At 46.2% G+C, this 17,871-nt stretch overlaps 2 protein-coding genes across 6 annotated transcripts in view; one reads left to right on the top strand and one right to left on the bottom strand.

Moving 5' to 3' along the window:
• The window catches only part of Mcub (mitochondrial calcium uniporter dominant negative beta subunit), a 40,039-nt gene extending 38,150 nt beyond the window's left edge, over positions 1-1,889 (top strand). For 3 of the 4 annotated variants that reach the window (XM_026784111.1, XM_026784110.1, XM_026784112.1), the window contains exons 7-8: positions 20-136; positions 1,055-1,198. In XM_026784111.1, coding sequence (XP_026639912.1) covers positions 20-136; positions 1,055-1,174 — 237 coding nt within the window. In that variant the 3' untranslated portion in view covers positions 1,175-1,198. Of the gene's footprint in view, positions 1-19; positions 137-1,054; positions 1,199-1,420 lie in introns of those variants that run through there. The other variant, XM_005357275.3, reaches the window with a different exon arrangement.
• Positions 1,890-2,331: 442 nt separating this feature from the next.
• On the bottom strand, positions 2,332-16,086 carry Casp6 (caspase 6). Of its 2 annotated transcripts, none has more exons than XM_005357276.1 (7): positions 16,023-16,086; positions 10,558-10,599; positions 9,736-9,885; positions 9,217-9,293; positions 5,787-5,962; positions 3,706-3,862; positions 2,332-3,050 (listed from the first exon to the last, which is right to left on the bottom strand). In XM_005357276.1, exons 2-7 carry the CDS (start codon positions 10,584-10,586, stop codon positions 2,809-2,811), a joined length of 831 nt encoding a protein of 276 aa, XP_005357333.1. In that variant the 5' UTR covers positions 10,587-10,599; positions 16,023-16,086; the 3' UTR covers positions 2,332-2,808. The 2 variants fall into 2 exon arrangements, with proteins under 2 accessions (XP_005357333.1, XP_013205410.1); XM_013349956.1 differs by having other exon boundaries at positions 9,736-9,882.
• Between the last annotated feature and the right edge of the window lie 1,785 nt (positions 16,087-17,871).

Raw genomic sequence — 17,871 nt, 5'->3', positions numbered from 1 at the left:
GCTCTCCTCTCTCCTTTAGAACTACACCTACTCATCCCTTCGGAGCAGGCAGTTTCTTCAGTTCTTCCACAAGAAATCGCAGCAACAGTGTTTTGATGTGGAGCAATACAACAAGCTAAAGGAGGACCTCGCTGAGGTATTTTATTCCAAGTACTTCTCCGAGCTGGTTTTGTTTTGGAGACGGGGGAATGCATGTAACTGTTGGCTCATTTTTCACATGTTGGCAAATGCTGAGCTGAGATTCTTATGTATTGTTTAGCAAGAGGTTGGGATGGGAGTCTTCTGTCTGCATGTATGCCTGCCAGCCAGAAGAGGGTGCCAGATCTCATTACAAGCATGTGATTGCTAGGAATTGAACTCAGGACCTCTGGAAGAGCAGTCAATACTCTCAACTGCTAAGACATCTCTCCAGACAAAAAGCTCTTAAAAGCTTTTTTTTCCCCTAATAACTTTGATATGTGACAGTAGTGGGGATTGAACCTTGGGCCTCAGTATATGCAAGGCAAGCGCTTTTCCACTGTGCTACACCCTCAGCCCCGGGATGGGAATTTTTGTCTTTTTAAAAAGTGTATGAGGGCTGGAGAGATGGCTCAGAGGTTAAGAGCATTGCCTGCTCTTCCAAAGGTCTTGAGTTCAATTCCCAGCAACCACATGGTGGCTCACAACCATCTGTAATGAGGTCTGGTGCCCTCTTCTGGCCTGCAAGCATACACACAGACAGAGTATTGTATACATAATAAATAAATAAATACATACATACATACATACATACATAAATACATAAATACATAAATATTTAAAAAAAGTGTATGAACTGGCTGGGAAGTGGTGGCGCACACCCTTAATCCCAGCACTTGGGAGGCAGAAGCAAGTGGATCTCTGTGAGTTTAAGGCTGGCCTGGTCTACAAGGGTGAGTTCCAGGACAGCCAGGAGTGTTATACAGAGGAAACCTGACTCAAAATCCAAAACCAAAACAAAACAAAATAACAAAAACATATGTGAACTGAAAAAACAAAACTCCGACAAAAGGATTACCCGGTGGTTTCTTTCCAGAGCGTCATGAGGTCAAATGAAGCCATGAACTCATCTTCTAAGAAAGGATTCATAAGGCTGGGCAGAATAGATACACCTTTGATGCATCCCAGCACTGGGGAGGCAGGCAGATCACTGTGAGTCGAGGCCAACCTGGTCTACACATCCAGAGGTACACAGTGAGACCGTCTCAACAAAACAACTGAGCAAACACATAAAATACATCAAAAAAGGCCTTTCAAACAAGGCCTTTACCTCAGTGATTTAAATGTTTTCTTGTCCTCAAGAGAGGTTGAATTTCTACAATTCCTCAAGCAGAAATGCTGTATTTCTTGTTTTCTCTGACCACAAGTTGTTTGTTTGTTATTTTTTTCTTCCTCACCACAGGCCACAGAATCCCTGGAGACGGTGCGCCACGCCCTCCATTTGCGACTGCCAGGAGAGGAGCTCAAGAAGAAGAATTAGTCCCACGTTTTTAAACAACCCAGGGCCACACGCTTTTGTAACTTACCAACTGGACATTTTCAAGGTCGTGTTCATTTCCATTTGACAGCTTCAGATGTTGTTTGGCTGTTAAACTTCAGAGGAGCAGAGTAACTCTTTGCCGTTCTCACGTGAGATTCTTGGTTTGTGGATCTGTGAGGACTGAGGTTTCAGAAGGCCTGTGTGCCCTGGCAAGGCCTTGGTACCCAAAGTCCTCCCCTGCTGGCCCCATGTGGAGGTAAAATGATTGGCGTCTTGGCATTCATTCACTTTGGTTCTTAGGTTCATCTGGAATCACCTTGTTAATTTGAACTTGGTTTTATTTCTTGAGACAGGATCTCACGGTGATGTGGGATTCCCCTCTGTATGCCGTTAATACGTTTTATTACCATTGGTTAATAAAGAAGCTGTTTGGGCCTATGACAGGGCAGAACAGAGCAAGGTGGGAATTCCAAGCAGAGATAGAGGCAAAAAGAAGGCAGAGTCCGAGAGATGCTATGTAGCCACGAGGAGACAGACGCCCACCCTGGAACCTTGTTGGTAAACCACGCCCCTCATGGTAAAATACAAAATAATAGAAATGGGTAAATTTAAGATGTAAGGGCTAGCTAGAAATATGCATAAGCTAATAGGCCAAGCAGTGTTTTAATTAATACAGTTTCTCTCTGTGTGATTATTTTGGGTCTGGGCAGACGGGAAATGAACAAACAGCCTCCGTCTACATCACTCTGTGGCTCAAGCTGCTTTGTAGTCTAAACAATCCTCCAGCCTAAGTTTTCTGGGTCTGTAATTACAAGCATGAGTCATTATATCCATAATTCTTCAAGGCTCATTTATTTTTTTTTCCAAAATGGGAATTAAATTCATACACAAAATACCTTAATTATAGGTAAATAAGAAAATAAACAGATACATGACCAAGTCAAATAGGTCACTATAAATTACATAAGCTATGAGTTTTAGATATTTCACTAAACGGAGACAACCTCATTCTGAGTTTCAAAAATCTTGAAAAACATTAAAAAACAAACGTATAAATGTAAGGCACACCGGTTGGTATTTTGGGTAACTTTGCAGTTTACTACAAATGTAATAAATGATAGTAGACATTTCTGCAGAGTAATTTCCTGAGGATTTCTCTTAGCCCTTTCATCATCTCCAACACGATTAAAAAAAACGAACAAACACGAAACACCACTTTCCATGGCATTTTACACTGATGCGCCAAAGGCTTCATCCGACTGACGGTTGTGTAAGATTAAAATACGTGTAGACAAGACCAATGACCACAGCTACTTACTAGGCTTGGGACAGAAATGCAGCTTTTTGGTCAGCATTGAGGCAAAGCAGGGGACCTGCTTCTTGCCAATTGCACCCGGGTCTTTGCAGAAGTCCACACGGCGCTGAGAGACCTTTCTGTTCACCAGCGTGAGCAGCTCCGTGAACTCCAAGGAACTGCCATACCTCTCCAGCATCTCACACAGATCCTGGATGTACCAGGAGCCGTTCACCGTCTCTCGGTGAGAGTAATACCCTAAAAGAAGATGGGGGAGGTGCTTTATGGCTTTTGCTTCAAGGTGACCAAGAAACACTGTTACGATGAATACAGTTACAGAAATGAAAGCTCTTGGAGGTCCTTGGAAAAGAATAAGGTCTGCGCTCATCATGTGGTCATGGTTCTATCCATTGCTTTGTCTCATGTAGGAAAACATATTAATTCTATGGTTTTACATACATAGGATTAATTACATTTCCTCCACTCTCTAAAAAAGAAAACTAGAACAAGACAATAGCCAGTGATCTTGCAAGGCCAGCGATTAAACAAAACCATTCAGTTCAAAAACAAAGAAATTAGCAATATGTTTTTTTCAGCAAGGCTTTCCACAAATATGACCAGAAAGACACTGCTATTCTATCACCAAATGACAGCAAGCTGCTAATAGTAGTACAATTATACAGCTCTGTGGCTGATGTTATTATATTATAACACAATTATACAGGAAGGTTATTGTTATTCCATACGGTATTTTACATTTCATTTCTTAGAAAGGATTTCTTCAACATGACCATGTCTGTGGCTTTTTAATAGAATGTGGTGATTTAACCTTGAAAGACCCAATCCAACTCAGAGGTGACATAAACTTGAGCCAAGAGTGAACAGGTTTCTAGGCAGCACTCTGCTCACTCACCTTCTGCGACGGAGTAACACATGAGGAAGTCTGCCCCCGCGGGCAGCGTGTACACGGAGGCCGCGTCCACTTGGGTTGTGTTTTCCTGCATGCCTGTCTGATGGTCCACCACGTCCAGAGGAACCACCGGTACGTCGTGCTGGTTGCCCCGACAGGCCTACAGAGGAAAGCACACTTTTATTATCTGTCTGCTGCTTTGTTCCCAATGCTTGATGTGCTGTGAGACTATGTAAGCCAGCATACCCCTCCCTGCCTTAGTAATAGAAACCACGTAAGCAATTCAAACACAATGCAATCAGGCTCTGAGAGATTAAAGCTAACACAGCTGCTTCCCTGGTAATGTTTGCTTTTAGACGATGTTTATAATCCCGCCCCACCCCAATAAACACCAAGAAATGCTTCTTTTTAAAAACTGTCAACCTTACCTTAATGTTTTATTCAATCAGGTGATAACTTCCAAATGCCATTTTCTCTGTCTAGTTTTGGTCATAATTTGTCAATAGTTGAAATAGCATTGCCTGACTCAAAAAGACATCTGTCTATCCACATGCCTTCACCTTCTATTCCCACTGTATTTTTCAATGGCTAAAAAGTAAGTACCTAAGGTGGTGGCACTGGTCTTTAATCCCAGCACTCGGGAGGCAGAGGCAGCTGGGTCTCCGTGAGTTCGAGGCCAGCCTGGTCTACAGAGCAAGTTCCGGGACGGCCAGGACTACATAAAGAAACCCTGTCTTTAACAAACAAACAAGCAATTAAGTTTCTATGTGAATGTTCATATGTGAGTGCAGGTGCCCCCAAGGTTCAGAAGAGGGTGTCTGGTCCCCTGGAGCAGGGACCAGAACTCAGATGCTCTGCAAGAACAGCAGGAGGTGCCACTAACCAATGAACCTCCCTCCACCCCCGAGTCCAGCCCTGAGCCTGCGCGCACCCTGTCTCTCTCTCTAGCCTCCGTTAATTTATAACTATTAATTCCACGTCAAAGCTAGCATTAAATTCTTTTATTTTCTGGTTTGAGGGCCTCGTGTTTGTTAGGCAAATGGTCTGTCACTGAGCTAAATTCTACTCTTCAGTGTTACAGGCTAAACTATGCTCCACCCTGAAATTCATATTCCAATACCAAATAATATTTCTCATGCTCCACACATTTGCTTTTAATTTCTGGAACTATTTGGCAGCTTGAAAGTGAGCTTGGGAAAGTGTAAAAGGGATGATGCAGGGGAGGACTGGCCTGCCAATTCCTACCTCACTTCCACTGGCTTGCATGCACTCCGGATCCCACAGACCTGAGCCTAGGCTGCCATGCACAGTCCTGTGTAATCAGATCTTCCCTTCAATAGCTCATCCTCCACACCCAGCCCAGTCACAGAGACACACTGCTGATTATCTGTCACATCAAATGTTAACCAAAACACTTTGTTTGTTTGGTTTTAAGACAGGGTCTCATATGTAGCTCTGACCTTTCTGGAACTTGCTCTACAGACCAGGCTGGCGTCGAACTCACAAAGATCTGCTTGCCTCTGCCTCCCAAGTGATGAGATTAAAGGTGTGCGCCACCATCTGGCTAAATTAGATTTTTTTGTTTGTTTCTTTGTTTTGGTTTTTCAAGACAGGGTTTCTCTGAGTAGCTCTGGCTGCCCCAACTCACTCTGTAGACCAGGCTGGCCACAAACTCAGAAATCCACCTGCCTCTGCCTTTCAAGCGCTAGGACTAAAGGTGTGTGCCACCACCTCCTGGCTCAAAACGCTCCTATAACAAATGTTAACAGCTCAAAATATAACGATTAGGCCAGGATTCAAAAAAGGCCTTTCCAGCCGGGTGGTGGTGGCGCACGCCTTTAATCCCAGCACTCGGGAGGCAGAGGCAGGTGGATCTCTGTGAGTTCGAGGCCAGCCTGGTCTACAAGAGCTAGTTCCAGAACAGGAACCAAAAAGCTACAGAGAAACCCTGTCTCGAAAATCCAAAAAAAAAAAAAAAAAAAGGAGCTTTCCAATTATTGGAGAAACTTATTTTAGAAATTGATATTTTAACCGTTATAATCAACTGAATTTTATGATTGAAATAATGATATGATCAGTCTTACCTGAATGATAAATATCTTGGGTTTTCCAACCAGGCTCTGACACTTGTCTCCTTTGAACAAGCCAGTCAATGTCTGAATTTCAATTTTGGCATCATAGGCATAAATGTGGTTGCCTTCACCGTGGCTCAGGAAGACACACAGGAAGCAATCGGCATCTACATGACTTGAGGTGGATACTACAGGTGTCCCCGAAAATGCATGCAGAGGTGAAAACACAAGTATGTTATCCACATATAGAACTTCAAGTTATTGGTGCTAAAAAAATAATACACTTTACAAAACAGTAGGAGAAAGACCTACTTTCTTTTTTTTTGGTTTTTCGAGACAGGGTTTCTCTGTGGTTTTGGAGCCTGTCCTGGAACTAGCTCTTGTAGACCAGGCTGGTCTCGAACTCACAGAGATCCACCTGCCTCTGCCTCCCGAGTGCTGGGATTAAAGGCGTGCGCCACCACCGCCCGGCTTTTTCTTTTTTCTTAACACTGGATCTCATTTTGTAACAAAGCTGGCCCTAAACTCTTTCTTTTTCTAAATGCTAGTTGCTTGAGACAGGGCCTGACACTCTTGCCCATGAAGGCTTGCCTTAAATATCCAGTCATCCTTCACCCTCAGCCTCCTGGTGCTGGGATTACAGGTATGTGTCCTGTCATGGCTGACTTAAAAACCAATTTTAAAGTTTAAAGCAATTTCACATAATATTTCACTAAAAATATTAGCTTTTCAGCCAGTTTGATGGTGCATGCCTTTAATCTCAGTACTTGGAGGCAGAGGCAGGAGGACCTCGGCGAGTTTGAGGCCAGCTGGTCTATAAAGTCAGTTTAGGACATCTAGGGCTGTGACACAGAGAAACCCTGTCTTGAAAAGCCCAAAATAAATAAATAAAATATAAACAATTTTTTAAAAAAATATTAGCTTTGCTTAAGTACAGAAAAATAATTTAGAAAAAAAATGGGGAGGAAGTTACTTAAAGATACAACTAAAACATCACAGACCAACATCCCTAAGGACCATGGGTACAGAAATTCTCAGTAAAATGCTTGCAAGAGGAATTCAACAGCACATTAGAAGAAACATACACCATGACCAAGTCAGCTTAACTGAAGAATTATAACAATGGTTCATTATGCAAACAGAATCAAAGAAGTACATCATGACTTGAGAGATACAGAAAAAGATGATGACAAAGTTGAACCTCTTCTCCAGCCAGGAGGCGTGAAGAAACCAGGAGCAGCAAGAACACAAGGCAACCCCACCCAGGCTATATTGGGCTATAGACCTAACAGCAACTCCACACGAAGGAAAAGCAAAGCGTTTCCTTGAAAAGACAAAAGACATTCTCTTTGACAAACTGTGCTTGGGAAACCGTACATCCACAAGGAGAAGTAACTTTAAGACCCGACACTGCTAAAAAACAATCCAAGATACAGGCACAAACAGAACAATGAGATAGTTCACAGGTGAAAGTGCTTGTGGCCAAGTCTGAGGAAATCCCAGAATCCACATGGTAGAAGAAGAAAACCGCTTCCCAAAAGCCATCCTCTGACATCCACATGAGTGCTGTGACAAGTGTACATGCTCGCTTGTGCACACACGTGTACACATGCACACACACGCTAAACAATGAATGAAGAGAAGAGACAGGCATAGGCAGAGACCTTCTGAAAAGGACTCCAACAGCACAGGAAGAACTTCCAAGAATTAACAAATGGGATCATATGAAATTAAATGAACTTTGCAGCAAAAGAAGCAATTGCCAGAGTGAGGATACAGCCTATAGAATGGGAGGAAATCTTTGCTGGCTACCCATCTGAAAGGATTGTTTATATAGTATCTAGACTATATACACAATGAAGGAAAAACCTTCTAGAAAACCAAATAATCCAGTCAGGGATTGATAAATGAAACAGAGCGATGCTTCTCAAAATACGAAGTACCAATTGCCAGCAGCTGGATGACAGAATGTTCCTCAGCCTGAGCCATCAGAAGTGCAAACCAAAAAAATGCCTACAGATCATTCTACCTCAGTCAGAATGGCTCCCATTAGGATGAGAAGTGGGCTGGAGAGGTGGGGAAGCTGGGCTGGGGAGAAAGGAGCCCTTGTACTCAGCTGGTCAGAGTGCAAGCCAGTGCAGCCATCATGGAAATCAATATGGAACTTCCTCAGAACAAACAGCTGCCAGCGGTACCACTCCTGGGAACACACCCAAGGGGACCCGGGTCAGCACGTGACAGAGGCCTCCTCATTCATGTTTGCTGTGGCATGACTCTCAACAAACAAACTATGACATCAGCTTAGCTGTCCCTCAGCTCTTAACAAACAGAAAACGTGGTACATGGGCACAATAGAGTTTTATTCAGCCATAAAGAAGAAAATACGCCATCTGCAGGAAAACGCACAGAACTGGAGACCAGAAAGAGAGGCTTCACAGTCTCTCAATGATCCCTGAAAGTACAGTATTAGGTCTCACACTGTCCTCTCGCCTGTCAGTCCTCATATTACACGAAAATAGAAGACAGACGGCTGGAAGGAGAGGAGATGAGGGGACAGAAAGGGAAGAAGGAACGTGGTCAAAACGCATGTTCCAGGAGTATGAACGTCACCAGGAAACCTGCTTTATCCAGTGGCTATGTGGTAATTTAACAACTTCTCCTTAAAAGACCAATGTGACTTTGGCAATAGGTTAAAAAGTTTCTTTGAATGAGCAGACTTTCCAACAGTAGACTGAAAAGATCCAGAAACGACAACTCAACAGCTACCCTTGTGGCCACACCTCAGACAGCCACGCCGAGAGAGCTCTCAAGAGCTTCAGGGAGCATTAAGACCCCCTGTCCTCCAAAGCTTTTGAGCAAAGCAAAAAAACCTAGTAAGCAACCAGTTACAATTATTTAATTAAAGGAAAGTGCTGGAGAAAGAGCAAAGTGGTTATGCAAATAGCCATAATAGGCCATTAGCAACTGATTTGAAAGCTCACAGAAGGGAGCAGGGACTCGAAGTTGCATTATAATTAGAATCCCGACACACAGTGCTGCAACAGTAGAAAGACACAAGGAAATAATCAGCGCCAGGAAGCAATGAGCAACTAGGGCGAGACCAAGTAAGCCTGCTGAGCAAGACCCAGCATCTGGGGATTGTGCATTTTAGATAGTCACCATCAAACAAGTCACTTCCTTCAACTCTGGAGTAATAATAACAATTCATAAATATATAACCAGAAGCATGCTGATATAATCTTTGGAGACATAATACTTGGCCAGATCTCTGGGTCCAATGGGGAGTGTAAAAACAGAAACAGAATCAATACCAATAGCCTTCTGGAAATTAGGAACAGTTTTTGTTTTTGTTTTTTGCTGCATAGTGAATCACTTGTACAGGTCTTTAAAGATAACAAAGTACTCAACCCCACCAGAGATCTTAAATAGCAAGACTACCTACCCTCGTGAATTTTGAGCAGGAGTTCTTGTGCTTTGAGGTCGTTAAAGCATTTCACTTCAAATCCTAGCTCGGAAAACCTGCAGACACAATAAACTGAGCATTAGCTAGTGGGCATTTCCAGGCCATCTCGTTACGTTCTGAGGAATCCCGTGCCTATTTTATGACAGATGAAAACTGACAATGGGAATTCCTCTTGACCAACCTCCTTCTGAAAGGGCTCAACAATGCCAAGAGCCAATTCAGTGACAACTGTCACCATCTACTGCACATCTGTTAGTGACAAGGAAAAACCTAGGGGAAATCAACAGAATAGGGCGAGGAAGGCCGCTCAGGCACGTTTTCAAGGGGGCTCAGTTTATTTGGGGTGAGGGGGAGCGGTTCCTGTTTGTGTACTAGGGATTGGACCCGGGGGCCTCATGCCTGCTAAGCACATGCTGGGTCTAAGTGAGGCTCTTTGTCATCAGGGCTAAATCATGATTAGCTGTCACTTAAGTGTGTCATCACGGCAGAGAAAACCACCTTCGTGTCAGGTTGTCCCTGTCTGCACTGGTGCCCCGCCTGTCCGGGAGGGTCAAATGCCAGAAGAACCTCTCATGATTGAAGATGAGGGCGATCCCTCTCCTCTTGTGGTCCATCTTGTACTGTTCTGCTGGGTCAAACACTTCCCTGCTAACAAAGAGTAAAACACAAACAGCTCATGTTAACTCACGAGCCCGCTCAGTCCAAAGTCAGTGTGCGGATGGGAGCCTGCTGCTTCTGCAGGACTGGGCACTGGGGGACAGTATCAGTGAAGAAAGCTAATTGTTGGTTAACAACACGGTGGCCCATCTTCAGCCCCCCGATGCTTCCTCCTGCTTCTCCAGGATCCAGTGACATAGGACAACAGCCAGGCCCAGGGCCAAGCTCTAGTAGCAAAGACACACCTTACCAAAGAGGACATCATTTGAACAGCACTCCAGGTCCTTTGGCGACAAGATGTAGCCTCTATCCCAGTGATTCTCAACCTTCCTAACACTGCCACCCTTCAATAAAGTTCCCCACGTTGTGGTGACGCCCAGCCATAAAACTGTTCATTGCTACCTCGTAACTGAAATTTTGTTACTGTTATAAATCATAAGGTAAGTATCTGTGTTTTTCCCGGTGGCGATTCCTGTGAAAGGGTGATTTGACCCCCAAAGGGATCCACAGGCTGAGACCACTGCTCTAATCTTGCCTACACATCAGTTCCCCAAGGCTAAAAAGAGCGCTAAGCATAACAACTGAATTCTTAACTTTCCCTTCTGTAAGATGGTCGGGACCAAGAAAGAACAAGGCTTTTATTAGACAAGAGCACACCCTTACCTTCTGTAGAAGCCATCTGTCTCTGTCATGTTTTACTGTCACCTATTAGGAAAACAAAGTCGATGTTTGTTAATTTTATTGTGACAAGATTTCATTATGTAGCCCTGGCTGGCTAGGAACTCTATGCAAACCTGGCTAGGCTCTAACAGAGATCACCTGTCTTTGCCTGAGGGCTGGGATTAACAGTGTGCACCGAAAATGCCTTGCTTGTTTTACTTTTAACTAAAGCTCAGTGAACATTTCTCCGCCCCTCTGATCTCTAATCTAAGACTCCTGGGGATGAAGAGGAGCTACCCTAACAGTAAACCTGCTCCAGCAACACACTACTGTTGGGGGAGGGGGGGGGAGACTACAGAAGGTGTGTTGCTTCTGTTTACGCTGCATTTGTTTAACTCTGTGAAGCTGTGATTCGGTGCCTGTCTAGAACACCTGATGGTTTAATAAAGAGCTGAATGGCCAACAAGGGAGCAGGAGAAAGGACAGGCGGGGCTGGTGGGCAGAGAGAATATACAGAAGGAGAAATCTGGGAGAAGGAAGAAGTGACCAAAGAAGGAGGAGGACATGGGGGGGGGCAGCAATCCAGCTACAAAGCAATCCCCGGAGTAAGAGTAAGATTTACAGAAGTAATAGAACGGGAATAAGCCCAGAGGCAAAAGCTAGACGGGATAATTTAAGTCAAGCAAAGGCTGGGCATTTATGACCAAGAATAAACCTCTGTGTGATTTATTTGGGAGCTAGGTGGCAGCCCCCCGAAAAGAGCAAAAAGAGTAAAAACCAAACAACAAACCATAAATAGAAATGAAGAAAACGCCCAAACACATCTGCCTTGAGTTAAACAATTCTGTGGTCACAGAGTGCACAGCAAATGCACAGTTGCTTTGTCGTCCACAAAAAAAAAAAAAAAAAAAAAATGCTTTTGCAAAGAGAACAAGAGCTGAGTCACATAGGAGAACTGAATCCAGCCTGCGGTTAATGTCACCAGTACATGGGATACACTTCTCCCGAAGAGAGCAAGGCTTGCAAAGCCTCAAATTTTCGTCTTCTTTTGTCTTCCTCTCTCCACTGAAAACACCGCTAAGGGAGCCCCACATTCTCTACCGGTCAAACTTCACCACCCTCTGAACGACCTTTGTAGCATCTTTCCCTGCTCTGATGAGCGTTGTGTGACGGAACTCCCTGTGCTACATAGCAAGTTTGAGGCCAACCTGGGCTATGTTTCTGGAGGAAGAGAGAAAGGAAGGATTCGGATCCAAATCCTGGCCCCATCTTTTCTGAGCCTCAGTTTCCCCATTAGCAAGTGATGCTACATATGTAAGCTTAGCTCTGAGTCTGGTAAGGTTTAAGGACTAGTATCTTGAATTTTGAATTGACATTGGGAATCACGTATGATGATCCAGAGCTAAAAAAGAATTCAAGCACTTGACTCCAAGTCAGGGCGGAGCAGAAACTCTGTGGACTCCTGTGGCTGCTCCTGCCGTGCTAGTCCCGGGGAGCCAGTTGTCCAAGGTGTACAGCGCCATGGGTTGTCACTAGCCACCACCGCTACTGAGCATTTGAGAGGTGGCAAGTATAAACGGAGCACAACCTTGCTTTATTTTGACTGAGACAGTCTTTGTTGTGCCTGGACGCCTCACACTCGTGGGCTCAACACACTGTTCCTCCTAGCTCAGCTACAAGTGTGGGCCACCCGGCCCAGCTGTTGACGAAGTTAAACGAGGTCCATGTAGTCAATGGTCTCTGCAGAGAGTGGACCCAGTGATCAGTTTTTGTCTGATTAACAGATTAAAGGGAGGGCGAGAGTTATGAACAAAGAGAGAACGGGAGACATCTTTCAGCACGGGTCCTCAAGGCAGAATGGGTGATTTCCCTTTGTGCTTAGACCGTCTCCCCTGGCATCTGACTGTCCCAACTTCAGGTCACCAAAACAAAAGCACTACCACCTGGCAGAGAGTGAGAGTGAGCAGGGAAGTGACTCTTTAGCCCTTGAGCACTCCGGCCTATCCCGCTTGGAGTTTGACCAGGCCTCACTACTTCCCTGGAGTCCAGAAGGGCATTTCCTTCTCCAGTAAGTGCTAATTGGGTTTTCTCACTGTTAATTCCAGGTCTTAGTGTTAGGATGCAGACTGTTGGTTCTCAGTCCCGAGGCTTACGGAACCAGAATCCGAGGAGGGACCGGCAGTCGGCCTTAGTAACAGGGTAAATTTTATATCGACGCTTAAGAATCAACAGGCATTTACCTCAGTCTCCACTCTCCCAAAATTCCTTCAGGGTAACTGCCCTTGGCCCTGTTCTACCACAGGAACCAGGTAATTCCCAGACCACCACCGCTGCTCCGAGACAACCACGGAGGGGCTTCGTTCTTGTCACAGCTCAAAACTGGGGGTGGGGGCTCCCTCCTTTAGGTAACCTTTCCTTATCTTTTAGACAATGGCACTATAGAGAAACTGAATTAACTTCCAATGAAACAAATAAAACCGTGCCAGAAAAGCTGGCTACTGGCCTCACCCCGAGGCTCTCTCTAGCCTGGGTGGAAGGCGGCTGGTAGCGGAGAAGGTGGTGGCCCATCCGCTGGACATCTCCTTTAGCTTTGCCTAAGGCAGTTCAAAGAGTACCAACAGTGGCTGTGAGGAAAGGCCAGTCACAACCTGCCGTGTCCCTGAGGGTAAGAGGGCTGGAGAGCAGCTCTCTTCTTCCTAGTCAATGAGAAGCTCAGTCTGGGTTGTCTCACACACTCCCCTCAGCATGCTCAGGGACCAGGAAATCTTTAACACGACATTCGGTTTCAAGGCTGTCAGATTCACAATCTCAGTAAGGGCTTGTTTAATGTAAAGGTGGAATCTACTAATAAAGGTGTTTTACATGTATTTATGTCTGTAAAGAGGCCAGTAGGCACGCGCCACGGCCCCGTGGAGGTCAGACAACAACCTGCAGGGCAGACTTCCTCTTCCATAATATAATCCCAGGTCTTCCGGCTTGGTGGCAAGTGCCTTTGCCTGCTAAGCCATTTTATCAGCCTCCGACAGTTTTAACAGAGACTTAAGCGCAGGCCTTAGGGGAGAGAGAGGTAGATGCTTAGGGAAAGTTTCTATTGCTGCGATGGAACACCATGAACAAAAAGCAAGCTGGAGAGGAAAGGGTTTACTTGGCTTTACAATTCCACAGCATTGCTCAACATCGAAGGAAATGAGGGTCGGGCGGTGGTGGCGCACGCCTTTAATCCCAGCACTCAGAAGGCAGAGGCAGGTGGATCTCTGTGAGTTCGAGGCCAGTCTGGTCTACAAGAGCTAGTTCCAGGACAGCCTCCGAAGCTACAGAGAAACCCTGTCTTGAAAAACCAAATAATAATAATAAAATAAAAAATAAAATAAAAAGAACTCAAACAGAGCAGGAACCTGGAGGCAGGAGCTGATGCGGTGGTCATGGAGGGTGCTTCTTACTGGCTTGCTCCTGGGGGCTTGCTCAGCCCACTTTCTTACAGAACCCAGGAACATCAGCCCAGGGGTGGCACCACCCACGAAGGACTGGCCGTCCCACATTGATAACTAAATAAGAAAATGCCCTACAGGCTTGGGTACAGCCTGACCTACAATGTAGTGGTTCCCAACCCTCCTAATGCTGCAACCCTTTATACAGTTCCTCATGTTGTGGTGACCCCTGACCATAAAATTATTTTTGTTGCTACTTCGTAACTGCAATTTTGCTACTGTTATGAATCATAATGTAAATATCTGATATTCATGGCCCACAGGTTGAGAATCAGTTTTAGAGCCATTGAGGTTCCCTCCTCTCAGAAGACTTTAGCTTGTGTCAAAACTTTCCAGCACAAGGCGTCGCCTTCTCAAGGGAGTCTTATCTTATCCAAGAGCTTTAAAGCAGTGATCCCAGGCTAGCCCCGACTTCACATTCTTCCTGCCTCAGACCCCTCGAGTACTGGGTTACATCAAAGCATGACTGGACCCAGCATTTTCTTTCTCCAAGATGTATTCCACATTCTCCAGGCTGGCCTTAAACCTCAGACTCTCCTACCTTAGCCTCTTTAGAAGCTGGGGTTAAGTTACCCTCTATGAGATTTAGGAATTTGTGGTCACCTCTTACCTCACCCTGCTTTGATTCGAGGGTTTGTGCCTCGTCTTACTGTGTCTTGTGAATATTTGGTTGATGCCCCTGGTAGGCCTGCTCTTTTCTGGGGTAGTGGATCTGGGGGACAGAGGAGGTGTGTGGGGGGGTGGCTGAGCAGAGGGAAGGGAAGCTGCAGTAGGGATGTGTGGTACGAGAGAAGAATGAATGAAAAAAATTAAAAAATGTGAATATCATCAATCCTGATTCTTGGCCTCGTCTCGCTTCTCTTTTCTGTCCCATCCTAATGTACACAGAGCCTTCTAGATCCTTAGATTCATTTGCGTGAAATCACTCGCCGCTTGTTTTCTCTTTACGGTGATTTCCGGTTGGTGCTATCAGTCACGTGTGTTGATTGTCAGACACTGTGGACACTTTATCTTACTACTTCCAAACGCAAGAACGCAGCAGAACGTGGGCCGGACCTGCCTAAGGTCTGCTCTCAGGGAACCGAAGGCTGAGTCGGCTGGTGGAATCCAAAGCCTGTACAACCTGTCACCAGGTACTCTACTGGAGGCCACTCTCCAAACTAGCTATCAGGAGAATCTACCCATATTCCTTGTCAACCATTTAATAACCTACAAGAAGTAACTCACCTCCTCCCTAGAAGGAAGGGGGCAGGGAGAAAAAGAATCAAACAAAAGGCGAGGGGATCGGTACACTTGCCCCCCCCCCAGCTGGCTTCCCACCCCTCACCACTCATCCCTAAGCTGGAGATGGTCATTAGACCCTGTATGTGCACCAGGGCAACTCTCAGCAGGGCCATGGGGACTTTCACAGCTTGCCTCTGGAGTAAGGACAGAGCTCTGAAAAGGCCGCCTCTGGTCGACCTTAAAGACCAATTAAACTTGAAGTTTCTAACTTTAACTAGTGCTAGTTTTGATAGACAACAGGAAGCCTGTTCTGAAACGATTAGTAGCATTTATCGCTCTATGGAGAAAAGCTATTTGGGGCTAAAACACGGCCGGGCAGCAACAGGTTTGCAGGCTGAAGGCAGCCGCCTGCCCAGGTCTGACCCTTGTTTGTGGTTGAGCCCAGCTCCCTCAGACCTGTACCCAGAGCCTTGGACAGTCATTTCCCTCCACTTTTCAGGCAGAAGCGAGCAGCAAAACAGGATTCAACTTGCAAAGCCAAGTTTTCCGCCGCCGCACAGCGCAAGCGCCGCTCTTTAAAGTTTAAACAGCCCAGAGGTTGCGGAACTGGAGGACAAAGGCGCTCTGCCGGATTAGCCTGGGCAAACACTGCTACGTCCGCCACCGCGCAGCTCCGCAATCCCGCAACTTCTACCAGTCCCGCCAGACCCGGGAGACCGCCGCTCGCCCCGCGTCCCCACCTATGCCAACACTTACCAAAGGACGAGCTCCCGGTGTTCAATCCCTCTAGCTGCTGCTCCGCAGGTCCCCCGCTTCCTGGCAGCCCAGCCCCGCCCCGCCCCGCCCCAGGGACCGCCTCCGCCTCGCCAAGGGGGGGGGACCTCCGTCACCCCGGCAACGCCAGGACGCCACCGAGCCTCCTCTCCCACGCCTGCTCTTGTGTGCGTGTGTGCATGTGCGTGTGTGTATGGGGGGGGGGGAAGGTATGTGGGGATGGAGGAGGTTAGGACACCGCTGCCCACCACTGCCCGTGGGAGCAAGAGGGGCAGCTTCACGACCAGGCTAGGGGACTCGCCCTCCCCACACCCCCACACCCACAGCTTTTTTCTGTTCGCCACGTGTAGTGTTCTGCTTTAGCGGCAAGAGCTTCTCTGCAGCCAGATGGCTTGCAATAACTTACTTCTTAGGCTTTTTGTTTGGACAGGTGGTTTCCGCCAAACAGAACTGAAGGCAACTCCTGGGCCTTCTTCTCCCTCCCTCCGTTTTTTCCTCCTTCCTTCCTTGTCTGGTAGCTGAGCTCCTATGACCTTAATCCTCCTGCCTCCACACTTCGTGTTGTGCTGTCTTGCACCACCACACCCAGGCTTCTTGGATGCTCGTCAAGCACTCTACCAATTCCTGGATGTTTAAGTCTGGCTTCCAGAAGTAGAAGTAATTTGGCAAAGTGTGCGCAGAAATTCTTAGAAGGGTGAGGGTTTGTAGGTGATGGTGACACTTTTCCTGTGTCCTCACTGATGTACCTACTGTGTGTCCATCTTGTTGTTTAAAAAGTATCCAACTAGAGATGATAAAAATGTGAAGGCGTTGCCAGTTGGCCGGAGCTCTTTTATTATACTATTTAATCATGTATGTCTACATGGCTGGTAGGGAGTGAGGGCGGGGTGCATGCGTGTGCATGACTGCAGTGCTCCTGGAGACCGGAAGATAATGGTGGTCCAGGGGGTCTTTAAAGGGCAGGGCAAGCTGATGCATGTGCACAGTCTCATCCCTGCTAACAGCAGGCTTTGGGCATCTGCAGGTTATCTGCAGATAACACAGCCTCTGCCCTCAACTAGTCCTAAAGTCAGCAGAGGCAGAGACAGGCGGATCTTTGTGAGTTCAAGGCCAGCCTGGTCTACAAGAGCTAGTTCCAGGACAGGCTTCAAAGCTACAGAGAAACCCTGTCTCGAAAAAAAAAAATCCACAAAAATAAAAGTGGGCTGTCCAACAGATGCCGGTCTACTGCGTCTACTGTGTCTTCAGTCTTGCTGGCTTACTGAATAAAGCATTTTCCTTTTCCCAAACACTTGTTGTCTGCAAGTCACTGGGGCCCCATTTGAGTGACAAGTGAAGAGGGATAGGTTTAGTTATAGTCACTTGTCCTAATAACATCCTCTGTTGTAAGGAGGCCGCTTGTTGGTTCCTGGCTGCTCAGCCATGAAATAATCACACAGAAACTGTATTATTTAAATCACTGCTTGGCCCGTTAGCTCTAGCTTCTTATTGGCTAACTCTTATATCGTAATTTAACCCATTTCTAGTAATCTGTGCATCACCACAAGGTTGTGGCCTACCAACAAAGTTTCAGTTTGTCTGTCTTCAGCAGTGACTCCATGGCTTCCCTCTGACTCTGCCTAAAAACCCACCCAGGGTTGGTCCCCCTACGCTAACATTGCACACACAATACAATGCATTCAATTCAGGGCCCGAGGTCCCTAGGATTTTTCTTTCTCTTTCTTTTTCTTTTCCTGCCATAAGAGACTGCTGGGAGTGGCCTCTAGCCTCTGGCTTCCACGTTGCCGAGACTTGGAGCCAGTCAGGCTTCATCCACACCCCACCTGTAGAG

This window comes from Microtus ochrogaster, chromosome 21, assembly GCF_000317375.1.
Source record: "Microtus ochrogaster isolate Prairie Vole_2 chromosome 21, MicOch1.0, whole genome shotgun sequence".
In the NCBI taxonomy this organism is placed as follows: domain Eukaryota; kingdom Metazoa; phylum Chordata; class Mammalia; order Rodentia; family Cricetidae; genus Microtus; species Microtus ochrogaster.
Note: the sequence above shows the minus strand (reverse complement) of the source record. Positions and strands in the feature narration are given on the sequence as shown.

Excerpts from the sequence above, each read along its gene's own strand:
- Casp6 (XM_005357276.1), bottom strand. The coding sequence starts at position 10,586 with ATGACAGAGACAGATGGCTTCTACAGAAG. Across the intron at positions 9,886-10,557 it reads ACAGATGGCTTCTACAGAAG|CAGGGAAGTGTTTGACCCAG; the intron begins GTAAGGGTGTGC and ends ACTCTTTGTTAG. Across the intron at positions 5,963-9,216 it reads CCTGCTCAAAATTCACGAGG|TATCCACCTCAAGTCATGTA; the intron begins GTAGGTAGTCTT and ends GGACACCTGTAG.